General features: G+C 37.8%; 2 protein-coding genes across 30 annotated transcripts; both read right to left on the minus strand.

Moving 5' to 3' along the window:
* Positions 1 to 3,155: 3,155 nt before the first annotated feature.
* Positions 3,156 to 7,477, minus strand: LOC104752193 (potassium channel AKT6-like). The gene is made up of 12 exons (XM_010474266.3): positions 7,098 to 7,477; positions 6,589 to 6,954; positions 6,339 to 6,396; positions 5,929 to 6,246; positions 5,542 to 5,787; positions 5,366 to 5,464; positions 5,215 to 5,247; positions 4,946 to 5,131; positions 4,644 to 4,838; positions 4,462 to 4,537; positions 3,778 to 4,356; positions 3,156 to 3,596 (listed from the first exon to the last, which is right to left on the minus strand). Exons 1-12 carry the CDS (start codon positions 7,211 to 7,213, stop codon positions 3,244 to 3,246), a joined length of 2,625 nt encoding a protein of 874 aa, XP_010472568.2. The 5' UTR covers positions 7,214 to 7,477; the 3' UTR covers positions 3,156 to 3,243.
* A 2,982-nt stretch (positions 7,478 to 10,459) lies between these two features.
* LOC104708831 (uncharacterized) lies at positions 10,460 to 13,250 on the minus strand. Of its 29 annotated transcripts, none has more exons than XR_015563548.1 (8): positions 13,076 to 13,250; positions 12,506 to 12,952; positions 12,082 to 12,414; positions 11,673 to 11,954; positions 11,509 to 11,606; positions 11,116 to 11,194; positions 10,930 to 11,027; positions 10,460 to 10,815 (listed from the first exon to the last, which is right to left on the minus strand). XR_015563548.1 is itself a non-coding variant. In XM_087460905.1 (4 exons), the coding sequence occupies exons 2-4, from the start codon at positions 12,905 to 12,907 to the stop codon at positions 11,524 to 11,526; spliced, it is 1,227 nt and encodes a 408-aa protein (XP_087317031.1). In that variant the 5' UTR covers positions 12,908 to 12,952; positions 13,076 to 13,228; the 3' UTR covers positions 11,360 to 11,523. The 29 variants fall into 29 exon arrangements, 1 of the variants encoding a protein (XP_087317031.1); XR_015563560.1 differs by having other exon boundaries at positions 10,934 to 11,012; positions 11,673 to 11,912; positions 13,076 to 13,228; XR_015563556.1 differs by having other exon boundaries at positions 11,673 to 11,912; positions 13,076 to 13,215.
* Between the last annotated feature and the right edge of the window lie 401 nt (positions 13,251 to 13,651).

Genomic DNA, 13,651 nt, shown 5'->3' on the forward strand with positions numbered 1-13,651 from the left:
TCCATTTTTGACCTCTAAAGCGTCTGTATTTTTGGCCTCCAAAGCGTGTCTATTTTTTTGCCTCCAAAGCGTGTCTATTTTTGGCCTCCAAAGCATCTCCATTTTTGGCCTCTAAAGCATCTCCATTTTTGGCCTCCAAAGTGTCTCCATTTTTGGCCTCCAAAGCGTCTCCATTTTTGGCCTCCAATGCGTCTATATTATTGGCTTCCAAAACGTCTCCTTTTTTTGCCTCCAAAGCATCTCCATTTTGGCCTCCAAAGCGTCTCCATTTTTGGCCTCCAAAGCGTCTCCATTTTTGGCCTCTAAAGCATCTCCATTTTTGACCTCCAAAGCGTCTCTATTTTTGGCCTCTAAAGCATCTCCATTTTTGGCCTCCAAAGCATCTCCATTTTTTGCCTCTAAAGCATCTCCATTTTTGGCCTCCAAATTATCTCCATTTTTGGCCTCCAAAGCGTCTCTATTTTTGGCCTCCAAAGCCTCTCCATTTTTGGCCTCCAAAGCGTCTCCATTTTTGGCCTCCAAAGCGGCTCTATTTTTGGCCTCCAAAACGTCTTAATTTTTGGCCTCCAAAGCGTCTCTATTTTTGGCCAAAGCGTCTTCATTTTTAGCCTCCAAAGCGTTTGTATTTTTGGCCTCCAAGAGTCTCCGTTTTCGGCTTCCAAAAGTCCTCATTTTCAACGTCCAAAGCATCTCCATTTTTGGCCTCCAAAGCATCTCTATTTTTAGCCTCCAAAGCGTCTCTATTTTTGGCCTCCAAAAGTCTTCATTTTGGCCTCCAAAGCATCTCCATTTTTGGCCTCCTAAGCATTTCCATTTTTGGCCTTCAAAGCGTCTTTATTTTTGGCCTCCCAATGTCTTCATTTTTGCCTCTAAAGCGTCTCTATTTTTGGCCTCCAAAACATCTCCATTTTTAGCTTTTAAAGCGTCTCCATTTTTGGCTTCCAAAGTGTCTCCATTTTTAGCCTCCAAAAGTCTTCATTTTGGCCTCCAAAGCATCTCCATTTTTGGCCTCCAAAGCATCTTCATTTTTGGTCTCCAAAGCATCTCCATTTTTCGCCTCCAAAGCGTCTCTATTTTTTACCTCTAAAGCGTCTCCATTTTTTGCCTCCAAAGCATCTCCATTTTTTGCCTCCAAAGCGTCTCTATTTTTGGCCTCCAAAGCGTCTCCATTTTTAGCCTCCAAAAGTCTTTATTTTTTTGGCCTCTAAAGTCTCCAAAGAGTCTCTATTTTTTGGCCTCCAAGAGGCTCAATTTTCGGCTTCCAAAAGTCTTTATTTTTGGCCTCCAAAGCGTCTCTATTTTCGGCTTCCAAAGCGTTTTCATTTTTGGCCTCCAAAGCGTATCTATTTTTGGCCTCCAAAGCGTCTTCATTTTTGGTCTCTAAAGCGTCTTCATTTTTGGTCTCCAAAACGTCTCTATTTTTGGCCTCCAAGAGTCTCCATTTTCGGCTTCCAAAAATCTTCATTTTTGGCTTCCAAAGCGTCTCGATTTTTAGCCTCCAAAGTGTCTTCATTTTTTGCCTCCAAAGCATCTCCATTTTTGGCCTCCAAAACATTTCCATTTGTTGCCTCCAAAGCGTCTCTATTTTTGGCCTCCAAAAGTCTTCATTTTTTGCCTCCAAAACGTCTCCATTTTTTGCCTTCAAAACGTCTCCATTTTTTGCCTACAAAGCGTCTTTATTTTTGGTCTCTAAAGCAACTTCATTTATGGCCTCCAAAACGTCCTATTTTTTGCCTTCAAAATAGCCTTGGGCATCCGGGTGACCCGATCAAATTCGATCGGGTATTTCGGATTTTCGGGTATTTTCACGTACATATAAGTTGCAATTCCCTAAAACATGAACTTAATTACTAAGTGGGTTTTTAACAAATGTTTCATTAGTGCTTGACCTTATCGTTTCATCTGGTTTTGTAATTAGATTTTATCTCTCGCCGAGCTCCGTGGTGTTCCTTTCCCAACGCTCAAGGTCCAAACTTTGATTGTTAAAACAGAGTTTGTTCGATCTATTATCCCTGGTATATCAAGGTTACTGCAAAATTCACCTGGATTAAAGAAGCTAACATTACACACAATGGACCCCCACGGCATAATGGTATCTATACCACAAGCCTCTTTTATTTCCTTGCAAAAACTAATAATTGACTACCAACATTAAGCAGCAGGCTATGATTGTATATTTTTTTTAAAAATCACTTTATGCTCTACAGGATATGCATCGCTTCAAAGGTTTATTTCTGGATCAAAGTTGGAGATCAAAATGTGAGGTGTTTCCTACCTCAAAGGAGATCTATAACATGTTGGGTTGTAATGATGCAACCATGAAACTCTTGGCTTCGTTCATGGAATTGGTGCTGAGAAACGCAAAGACACTAGAGAGGATGGTTGTATGGTTGGGAGGTAGTTACTTTATCCATGCACAATGGTTTTGAAGAGATGCTTCAGATGGTTGAAACGATTTCTCACAAGATCCTCGCACAATAAACATAAATATAGTGAAGAAACATAGAATTGATCTCTGATGCTATATAGCCTTTGCGAAATCAAATTTCTTCGGATCTGATCGTTTCTTTCCTAACTAAAACCAAGTAAGCTTGAAATTGACGAAATTTTAGTTAAGAAGGAGACTAAAGGTAGGTGTACCAATCAGCAGAGAGGAAATCGGGAACATCAGAAGAAGAAGCTCGGACGAGATGACGATGGAGCCTTCCGTAGCCATTGAAAGGCTTGAGCTTAGCAGAAAAGGATGAAGGTGGAGATGGAAGGACGAGAGACCCAAACGACATCGTTCGACTCGGGTTCTGGTGATCTTGCTCTCGCCGGACTTGGCCTTTCAATTTTAATTTCGCCCGTCCGATACAACGACGCCGAGAGATAGACACGGAATCAAACCAGCAAACAGGTTTAAAAAAATAAAAGCTAACCGGAGCTAGATTTGAATTTGATTCCGGTTTAGATATTATCTGCAGTTCTGCACCACTAGTCACACTCGCTAGAAGTTGAACCACAACCGGTCGCACTCTTTTAACACCAATCATTTTTTTTCTTTTCTTTTTACCTTTATTATTGTGAGGTTGTTAGAGAATATTTCTACAAAAGAAAAAAAAAATCTAAAAGATGTTTCAATGCGGAGTTGATTGGGGCTTAATTACGTACGATTTTACGCTAGAATAATGCTATCATATCACCACTATAAATTCAGCTTGACCATGGTTTGCGTTAAGATTGCCATTTTGCTTGTTTGTTTTAAATAGAACTAAAACGAAAGAGAGTTGCGTGTGAATCAAGGATCTCTTGAAAGAATGAGAAAATCACCATCTCTAATAAGAGTGATGTCGTCAATTTCAGCTCCTTCTCTTGTAAGTACTTTAGTTGGCACGAAACCCATCTCTTTCTCACCAATTTCTTTTTTTTTTTTTTTTTTTTTTTTTCCTCACCAATTTCCAATAGCTCTTCCATTGAATTCGGCAACAATATCACTTTTCCACCGTTATTTTCCGGCGAACTAATGGTCACTCTAGCCGGATAAAACATACTTCCTCCTCCTCCTCCTCCTATAGGAACTGCTGGGCTTCTTGAAGGATCCCCTCCATCATCAGCTGTTAAAAATAAATAAACGCACTCAAGACCAAGTTTTGAGTTCTTCTAAATGCCTTGATACCATGTCGAAATAGAACAAGAGATGGCTCTAGTTGTGTGAAAAGTTCTGAAAATTATGGTTACTTGACGAGAAAGCAACGAGTATTAGGAGATCAAATGGAGAGGTGAGGCGGGTTTTACCGGTATTTGCAGCTGAAATGAATCCGAAGAGCGAGTTTCTGAAGTTATTAAGTTTGCGTCTCTGAGAAACCACAACCTGACCTCCTTCTCTGACAAGAGGCATTTCTCCTGAATGCATTGTAGGCTCACTACTATACTTCATCAATGGCTTTCCTGTCACAGGAACCTGAGGTATTCCAGGGACAGGTTTCGGTTTCTTCTCCACGGGCCTATGATCATGAAACAAGGTTTTGATATCTTCATGCCCTTGATGCTCGGCAAGACCACGAGGTGTCCACCCGTAAGAATCCGGCCTGTCCAAATCAGCACCTTGGTCTAGTAAGAACTTAACAATCTCCAAGTGTTCTTCTGAGACTGCTCTGTGTAAGGCTGTGGTTCCGTTTCCGTCAGGGAGTGTGACATCGCCGCCGTATTTGATGATGTCTTTGAGTATGTCTAAGCTGTTTCTTTCCACGGCTAAGCACGCGAAATAGCTCACTGAGTCTAAGCTTAACTTTGCTCCGTTCTCTGCAAGGAGTTTAGCAATTCCGCTATGTCTCCCTATGATTGCTTCCCACAAGGGTACATTACCTTCTGAATCTGTAAACAAATGTATATATACGAGCAACCGATAAATTAGTTGTCTTTCAATCCAACTACATGATCCTAGCTAATTTACCAAGTGAGACATTTTTTACTACTTACCTCTAATGTTAGGATCTGCTCCATTTTCAAGAAGTAAAACGGCGCAATAATGGCTTCCTTTTGATGCTGCTATATGCTGAGATATACAGATAAGAAACATAGAGAGTAAAGCAATTTTTGTTTTGGCATTTAAATGAAAATGATGGTATATAGTATATACAGAGGAAGGTTGGGGCTTATACCAGCGCAGTTCGCCCGTCCTTATCCATTTCATTAGGGCTTGAGCCTCGTCTTAGTAACTGATGCAGCAATAAATCATCTCCTCTGGCTGCAGCAAAACACAAGCTGAGAGGTAAATCCATTTTCCCTTGAGCCAACATGTGTTCTGTATCAGCCAAAATTCCTTTCATCACTGGATCTTCTGAGTCTTTTAAATGCTGCATCAACCAGAATATATCTGTTATGGAGCTGGTCTTGAGTGTCAACATCTTGAAACAACAATAGTTTTACAAACAGAAAGGAAAAGAGGATTGATCATACATACCTGAAGAAGATTATTCATGATTATTGCTCCATCTCCTACATTTGCCTGAACAAGATTTAAGAGTACTGTACGGTTCAGACGAAGCAACTGACTCAATCGCTTGGTACGAACAGTAAACAGCTGCGGTCTGTAACATAGTACCCCAACTTCACCAAATACACTTCCTCTCTGTGCTTCACTAACTACCTGTAAAAAACACATACACACAAACATTACCACCAAATAAGAACGTAATCGTATCTCTAAAAGACTTTAAAAACTAGACTTGCCTGCTCCACTCCATTCACACGTGCAATTATGTCCTGAAGGATAAAGGAATGTGTCAGAAATAATACAAGATGTGACGCATATATATATATATATTTCGTAAAATTAGAAAGACTATTAAAGCTGTTCAACTGATTTACGCAAAACACTTACAACAGCTCCGGTGACCAATATGTAGAAGTCTGTTGGTGCTTCATTCTGCAAAATCACATCTTCTTTGGGAGGAAAATACTCTGCTTTCATTTCAGTGACCTAAAAAATTACCATAAGTTACGACTTGATGTGAATAAAATGACCACATTTTAGCACACGGGATGTGGGAAACATACCAACTGGAAAAGAACATCATTGGAGATTCCATGGAACAAATAGATCTTGTCAACAACTTCATAGAACAGGTAATGCGATATGCTGGAGCGAATAGCTTTGGGAAGGGATTCGATTATTTCTTGCTGCTGTAATCCTTCTGAATCAGTTCTGTACCTCAAACACAAATGAGCTACCATCTGATCTTGCAAGCGCACTGGCAGATTGTTCCTCTGACCAAACCCCGAGGCCGCTTGGATGGTATCTCTCTGCAATAATCCAAAATGATGCATAAGACCCTTATGAAAAATGCATTTAACATCTCTTTTGTTTCTTTGACAAAAGTATCTGATTATTCCTTATGAGATGTGACATTACAGGAAATAATTGTACCAGTAACTTGAACTTACAAATTTTCTGGTGCGGCCAGTTACGTGAACCACCAAGTTGGTCATATTACCAATTATATATGCTGATAATCCAAGATTAAAAACCATGTAGCAAATAATGAAAGTCATCTCTCTTGAGTTAACACCATGTATATCACCATAACCTGTTGTGTAGAAAGTAGTTATAGACCAATACATTGCCGTGTTATACCGCACCGCAATAGGAGACTGTTTCCAGTTTTCATCTGTTAATGCTATAAATGTCTTGGAAGGGTCTGGATAATGTGAAGCAATGGAATAAAGGAAGCAAGCACCACAATGAATCACAAATAGAGTAACCTGCATGCATTACCACCCAATCAATACTGTAAATTGACAACTAAAAAAATGGTCAGTGTGAAAACAAGTAGACATATATAGCCGCTACTAACAAGGAGAAGCTTCGTGCAGCGAACCCAAAAGTAGCTGTATTTCCTATCTTTCTCTAACCTGAAAAAAAGAAGAGTTCAATGTCACACTCACCATATATAGAGAATAATACATTCAAGAAACTGAAGTACACAATAATTCATCTACGTATATCAGCTGCAACTCAAACGTTTTAGCTGGAATAAGAGCGATCGAGCTTAAACCGGCGAAAGCCATAGATGATATATACTTATAACACTAGTACAAACTCACCTGGCAAAACAATTACTGACCCTCCGAAGACGCCATAGACGAAGCATACTAAAAATCCCATATCCCTGAATACTCTCATGAAGCAAACTCCCGAAACTTTCGTAAGGAAATGTGGAAACCACATCAAAAGCAAGCCAAGTCGACGTATATCTCCAAGCTATCTTCTTTGGATCATCGATAAGGAGATAAGTTACCTTGTCTAAAAAGGCAACAAAGAACGTCAAGATAATATCAACAGCGAAAAACCCGTTGACAATGTTATCGAGAATACTGAGAGGTGCTCTTGGCTTTTGCAGAAACCCAAATTCAAAAGGCGACGCCCAAGCTGTGTAGAGCACCAAAAACACCAAAAACGTCTCCCACGCTCTAAAAAAAAAAACATAGTTTACAGATTTAGCAATGCATAATATTCAGAATTTTCCAACATTATTATATAAGTGCAAAATCTTTAGCAATATGCATCAGATAGAATTAGAAACCCTAGTTTTTTTTTTTTGTAAAAAGCGGACCTGTAACGAGGATCGAAGGGAGAGACGATGAAGCGACGGAGGATGACATCACGAGAGGAACGAGCGCTGGCTCCCAGAGGAGGAAGAAGGCCTTTGCTAAGGCTATACTGACTCATGGTTCCATCTCGAGACAAATGGTCAGCTACTTCATCCTCTGCGTCCTTGGCTCTTCCTCCTCCATCTTCTTCTTCTTCCAAAATCCCTTGCGGAGACACACGCAAGGTTTGCGATCTCCTCCTCCGAAATCGCCGGTTTCTTATTTTCTTCTTATATCTTATTTATTATTTTTTGGTTTGTTGCTTCTATCTTTTTGTTTTCTTGTGGGCTCTCAACACGGAACTGTTTTTTTTTTTTCCCCCTTTTTTCTCTTCTTTAGCCATAAAAATAGCAAGTAAATTTAGGTTAACTGGTCTAAAAATGATGGTAGAAAAATTCAAAATTAACATATTTATTACCATTTTGTTCTAGGCAACAGAATATTGTTACTTATTATCTATAGGTTTTGGTAATCTAAGATTGACACAGAAGAAATGTTAAATGTTATATTCGGTTTTTTCTCTGTAAAAAAAAACTAAATTATTTGTATAAAGTTGTGAAATTTTTATTTTTTTTATAAAAAAAAAGAAGAAAGTTTTAAAAATTGCAAACTTAAAGTTATATTCACTTAGGTTTTAAACTATCTTAAACTAAAATAAAAATAATTAAGTTTTGTAATGTTCACTCCATAATCCATATATATTACCTCTCTTTACCACCATTTATGTAAAGTCTCACTAAATTGTTACATGGAAGGTGGCACAACATAACCTCTCTTTACGGCCATTATGACACGTTTCAGCTAAAATGTGTTGAGTTGAAATCCGTCATCAATTTTTTTTCTTTCTATATCACCTGAACGAAGACAATGCTTTACCCCCAAATATTGAGCTTACATGATTTCGCCAGTGATTTGCATATATAGTGTTCACTGGTTCCTTTTGTGTAGAAAATCCATCAACCTCCATAGTTTATATGTGTAAATGGAAAGCATCAGAATTTTCAACAACCATTGTGTACACATTATGTTGGGATACAATCCAAGTCTCACATCTGAAATTTGAAAAAATTATCATTAATATATAAAAGGTTAGAGCCAAATGCCAATATACTATTGCCAATTGGTTTTTATTTGGAAACTCAAGATAAACCCAAATTTTAGCATGGTATAGAACCTAATGTTTAAGTTCTGATGGACCTAGAAAATTGGATACAAACATGCCTCTTATTAACCTAAGTAATAGGACCCAAGAAAGGGTTTTTTATCGATCCAAATAAGATCGGTTGCGTGTTAATATCCCACATATGGTCCTTAATTTAATTGTCAATTGTTTTTCTTTGAAAGCCACGGATAAACCCAAATTTAACACATTACACATCTAAGATCCATTACCGGATTGCCTTGTTTTAAAGTGAAGTTGATATTTATAGCATACAATGTCCCCATTCACAAAGTGCAATATTTGTCTCATCGTGATTTGCTGTATCTGCTAATGTTATTGCTATTTGAGTGCTGATGTGACACCCCACCCAATTCCGTGTCCAAAATACCACATAGAAAAATCTCAGAGTTTTATTCAATGGATACTTATAAGGTATTTGAAAGCAACGATGTCAACAACAATACATGCGTTTTAAAACTCTTAGCTGAAATTACTGAAGTCCAATTGAAATCATAAACTTAAGGACAGAGAGTCTTAAACGAAACATTAAAATCTTCCTAAGGCACCCCATCGTCATGCATATTGTGTTTTGACCAGGCTACGGCTTGGTAACGGCTGATGAGCCATAGATGGAGACATATGCTTATCATGTGTTTATTCACTTTTCAGTCATGCTTTGATTGTTGTTTGATGCTAAATGCTTTAATAGATTAATTGAAAGCAAATTACTTGACTATTATATGTCTATGTGATCTTTGTGTATGTCTTGTGATTATATGGATCAATATACCTAACCCCATATTCACAGGCTACACCTCTCACATCTCATCTCATCTCATCTCATCTCATCTCATCACTTTCGCTATCATCGATCCTATCAGATCTCTAATTCTTTAACAACCTAGCTTATATCTATAATAAACGTAGCATATATCTTTAGCAACCTAATTCTTTAACAACCTAATTCTTCCAAGCAAAAAAAAGGCCCATAAGCCCAATTTCCACAAAAATTCACTGTTTATCACGCTGTGGGATTCGAACCTTTTACCTAAGAAACATATTTTGCGGACCTATATATATATATATATATTTTCATTAGAGTGTCTTTATTGATTAAACATAGTAAACATGCCAATATTACAAGCCAAAAGAACCAAATGTACAAAACAAACTAACTAAAACAAAATCCCACGGCCCAATCGTAATTTCTTTCTTGAGACTGAAGAGATTAGATGGAACACATACCACATGGGAAAAGAGAGACATGATGGTTGACACGTGGGAAGTCGAAGAAATGGAGTCTCCAGTAACTGGGAGATGGAAGTAACACCGGAAAACTTTGATTCCGGTCAAAATTGCCGGAAAGTTATACCGGAATCTCGATTTACACCCAGAAAGTTACAGCGAATTCCAATTTTGCTGAGAAAATAACTCCAAAGCAGAGATTAATCATCTTCGTCTTCAGTAAAGAGCTTTCCAATCTTCAAAAAGGAAGATCTACATCATAAGCCTGCAAACCAAACAAACTCCATCTACCCATCAAACTTCGGCATAGACACATGCATCATCATCAATTACTTCAAATCAAACCAAATGAATGATAGAAGCAATCAAAACCGGATCTGAAGATTAACCGAATCAATTGAGTCAACAATAAAATTAAAACCAAACACCACTGAGAGAAGGCAGCGGATCTACTAAAGAAAAGCCGGCCAAGCGATGCTAAAGTAGCCACCGCTGCTGGAGAAAGCGTCAGCCAAACCGACGCTAAAGTAGCCATCGTTGCCGGAGAAATAGCCGGCCAACTCCGTTGAAGAAACCGGAGATGCTAGAAGCGGGCCCGATAGCCGGGAAACAAAGCTGGGACATACCAACCGGCGAACAAAAAGAAGATCGGAGAATTTCTCCCTCTCTGAAAAATTGCAGAGTGAGAAGAGAGAGAAAACCCAAACCTTCTTTGCATACGTATTCTATTTATATAGTTGCGGACCTATATAATTATATATAGTCACAAAGATAGTACTTGTAATTTTGGTTTATCGAGTGCACTATTTGTACCCTATTAATTTGAGTGGTCTGCCGTTGAAAATAAGTCAGACATTATTTAGTTGTGACTTCGATAATGTTGTTTATAAGTTTTGTAGCAACCATAAAATTGAGTTATTAGAGAATCACAAATACTATTTATTGTTAGTATTAAAAATGGGGTATTAGAGTAAGCTAGTACAAAACAGATATTATATAAAAAGTAGTCAAGGCATACGAACATCATTACATATGAGTCTATGACAGGTATAAAAACTAAAAAGTGAATGATACATCTTCACAAGGATTCTTCTTCTGTCTTCTTCCTCTTCCTCTTCCTCTTCTCAATTTCTTTAAGCTGAAGAGTGAAGTTATACTTGACAAGCAAGTGAGTATGCCACAGCCCAATTAGAGGAATTAGTAGCTGGATAAATTTGATTTATGTTAACATATGAACCCCCGCACCTCTGTAAGTCAGGTTGAAATGTCACAACCTGAAAGAGCAACTACTATCAAAATATTTGGCACAACTCAATACTCTCTCAGGTATAGACAGGGCATATGTTATCATGAAGATGAACTCTCTATTTAGTGCACTTAATACCTACCTACCAATCTTTCACAAACTTATTCAACCAAACTGTAGATGATTCTCATTAGGCTAGGACCAGTCCAAAGCCTGTGCACGTAGCTAGCCCAAGAAAACCTGAAACAAATCAATTATGTCTAGCCAAAAAACACCTAGCAAAATTCCAGTTATGTATTTGAGAAAGAAGGGGCATTGTGTTTTACACCATTCAAACCCCAAGCATCAGAGTAAGAGATCTCTAGAAGCAATCATATCTGCAGGCACCTGATATTGCTAAGCTGTTCCTGAAAAATGTAGGGGAAGTTCAATAATCCACCACTGAATATACAAGTAACTCATCTCATCAAGAAGCTTAAGCACAAGAAACTGAGGTATCTACATATCAGTAAAAGATAACTACATATATATGAATAAAAGACAGCTTCAGAACAACGGAATCCTCCAAAATATAACTCAACTTAAAGCTTGGATACTATAACTTTTCTTTAAATATAATTATCCAGAAATTACAACAAAGGAATTAGCCTGACTATAAGAAGAAAAAAAAACACAATTGAGGATTGGAAATTTTCATTAAGGTCAGAGTTTCCGTACATACTTTCCCTTCTGCTGTCTATACAATCATTATAAGAATCCTCTGAAAAAAGAACAACATATAACAGTTGATTCCACATTGCAGGGAAGTATGTCCAACACCTGTAGATAAGACTGTCAAGGATCAAAAAGAGAAGATTTTATACTAACAAAATTAACTATAAGTACCAGCCGACTTTAGATGTCTTAGCTCCATCAGATGTTCATCAACTGATATATTAAGAGAAAGTCGGAGATCGGTTAGTGATGCTTCCTGATCCCAATTTAGGGGGCCGGAAGCAAATAGTTTCCCCAGTGTTCTGCAGTAAGTGTATAGTTCAGGCCTAGAGGATCTCACTGCTCCACCACTTGCTAACGAATGTTTCCAACTAGCTTCCTCTCTGAGCCCAAATGCTTCTTCTGAAGATTCTGCATCACTACTAAAAGAGTCGGCACCTTGACTAGGACCATCTAGAAAACAAGTTGGTATGTCATTCTCATCATAACTAATAGGGCTACAACTACCAACCGAGCATGCATCAGTATCATAACAACCATTTCCAGTACCAACACATTCACTAAATCTTTTTGATCTTACCCTGACCATTTGTCGGAAACCAGTTATCTTCTTGTTAAACGAAGCTTGCACATTCAATTTACCACCCATACGTTCAGAAGCAGCCTTCTCCGCTGAAGAAGAAGAAGAAGAAGCAAACCAGTGCTGATATCTCTCTTCCTCCAATGCTCTTACCTTCTTAGGACTTCTGGTACATGATTCAGCAGACTCAGACCAATCACAGGGTGACGATCTCTTCAACATTCTCAAAGAAGCAATACTAGTCTCCTGAGGCACCACACTGTTCAAAAGCGGCTTCAGATTCTGGTCTACATCTGATCCAGTCAGCGTAGAGGACTTGAGAGAACAAGATACCTGAAAAGATTATTAATAAGACAGTTAGTAATCGTGTAACTCCATTAACATCAAAGGATACAAAATAACATAAGTTAAGTTAAAGACTTACCTTTCCAACCACAACCCATCTTTCATCTTGCCAAGATTGCCGAGCCCTGAGGTTCACTTTGTGAACTGTGAGTTCGACCGCGGCATCAAGCAACCGAACCGCATAATATCTTCCAGACAACTCCTTCAGAACCGTAGCAGCTTTCCAGGAAATATTGTTATCAAGAACCTCAACCAAACCACCAGCTTCCCATCTATCTACATCTATTTGAGGTGGACACGGCCTGATCATCTTCCTTGGAACTCTCTCCTCAACAGCCTCATTGTTGGAAAGTTCGAAAGAGTAATATCTAATACCATAAGTATGACCATTACCCGATATAATCTCCGCTGATCGCCACGCACCATACGGTGCATCTTTGTGGCTATACACCTCAATTCTACTTCCTTTTCTGAATCTCATGATCTTTATTCCAGCACACAAAAAAAACCAAACATCCTTTAGAATCTGAGAAGAAGAAGAAGAAGAAGGGTACGGTGTAAAAAAATTAAAAAACCAATAAAGCAACTATAAAGTATCGATCAAGGGGTGTAGAAGAAGAAGAAGAAGAAGAATTGGATTAGAACATACCTTGTAAGCAAGTTCGATGATCACTGCTAAGATTTTGAGAATTATGTCCTCTGTATTTCTAGGGGTTTTGTGAACGAACTAACGGAAGAGGAATTGGGGAATTAGGGCTTCAACTTGGCGTCATAGAGGCTGGCAAAATTATTTTTGGTTTTCGGTATTTTATTTGGATGAAAACATATAAATTTGGTAAAATCCATCAAATAAAACAAAACCCCTATTGTTTAGAAATCTCAGATTTAACTTTTTAACTTTCTTTTAGTTGTATATATACTATATATTAAATGTAAGATAACATTTGCAATTTTTTTGGTTTTAATAAGGTTCCAATAAATAACATGTATTGTTTAGATATATTTTATATTTTAAAATATATTTTATAAGCAATGCAAATATTTAAGAGAAATACTCTAAAATAGTACTAAAACAAGTTTTATGGACAATTATAGCATACATTCCATAAATTTTCAAAAATAGCACTATTTTATACATTAAAATATTTAAAATTAATTTTTAGAATTTTTTTAGGTTCGGGTTCTTAATTTCATATTTAGGGTATAGTTTTGAGGGATAGGGTTT

This window comes from Camelina sativa, chromosome 8, assembly GCF_030686135.1.
Source record: "Camelina sativa cultivar CO46 ecotype springtype chromosome 8, ASM3068613v1".
NCBI lineage: Eukaryota > Viridiplantae > Streptophyta > Magnoliopsida > Brassicales > Brassicaceae > Camelina > Camelina sativa.

Excerpts from the sequence above, each read along its gene's own strand:
- LOC104752193 (XM_010474266.3), bottom strand. The coding sequence starts at position 7,213 with ATGAGTCAGTATAGCCTTAGCAAAGGCCTTCTTCCTCCTCTGGGAGCC. Across the intron at positions 5,788-5,928 it reads CTGGCCGCACCAGAAAATTT|AGAGATACCATCCAAGCGGC; the intron begins GTAAGTTCAAGT and ends GGATTATTGCAG. Across the intron at positions 5,132-5,214 it reads GTGTGAATGGAGTGGAGCAG|GTAGTTAGTGAAGCACAGAG; the intron begins GCAAGTCTAGTT and ends TGTTTTTTACAG.
- LOC104708831 (XM_087460905.1), bottom strand. The coding sequence starts at position 12,907 with ATGAGATTCAGAAAAGGAAGTAGAATTGAGGTGTATAGCCACAAAGAT. Across the intron at positions 12,415-12,505 it reads GATGGGTTGTGGTTGGAAAG|GTATCTTGTTCTCTCAAGTC; the intron begins GTAAGTCTTTAA and ends TAATCTTTTCAG. Across the intron at positions 11,607-11,672 it reads AAGACATCTAAAGTCGGCTG|GTGTTGGACATACTTCCCTG; the intron begins GTACTTATAGTT and ends TCTTATCTACAG.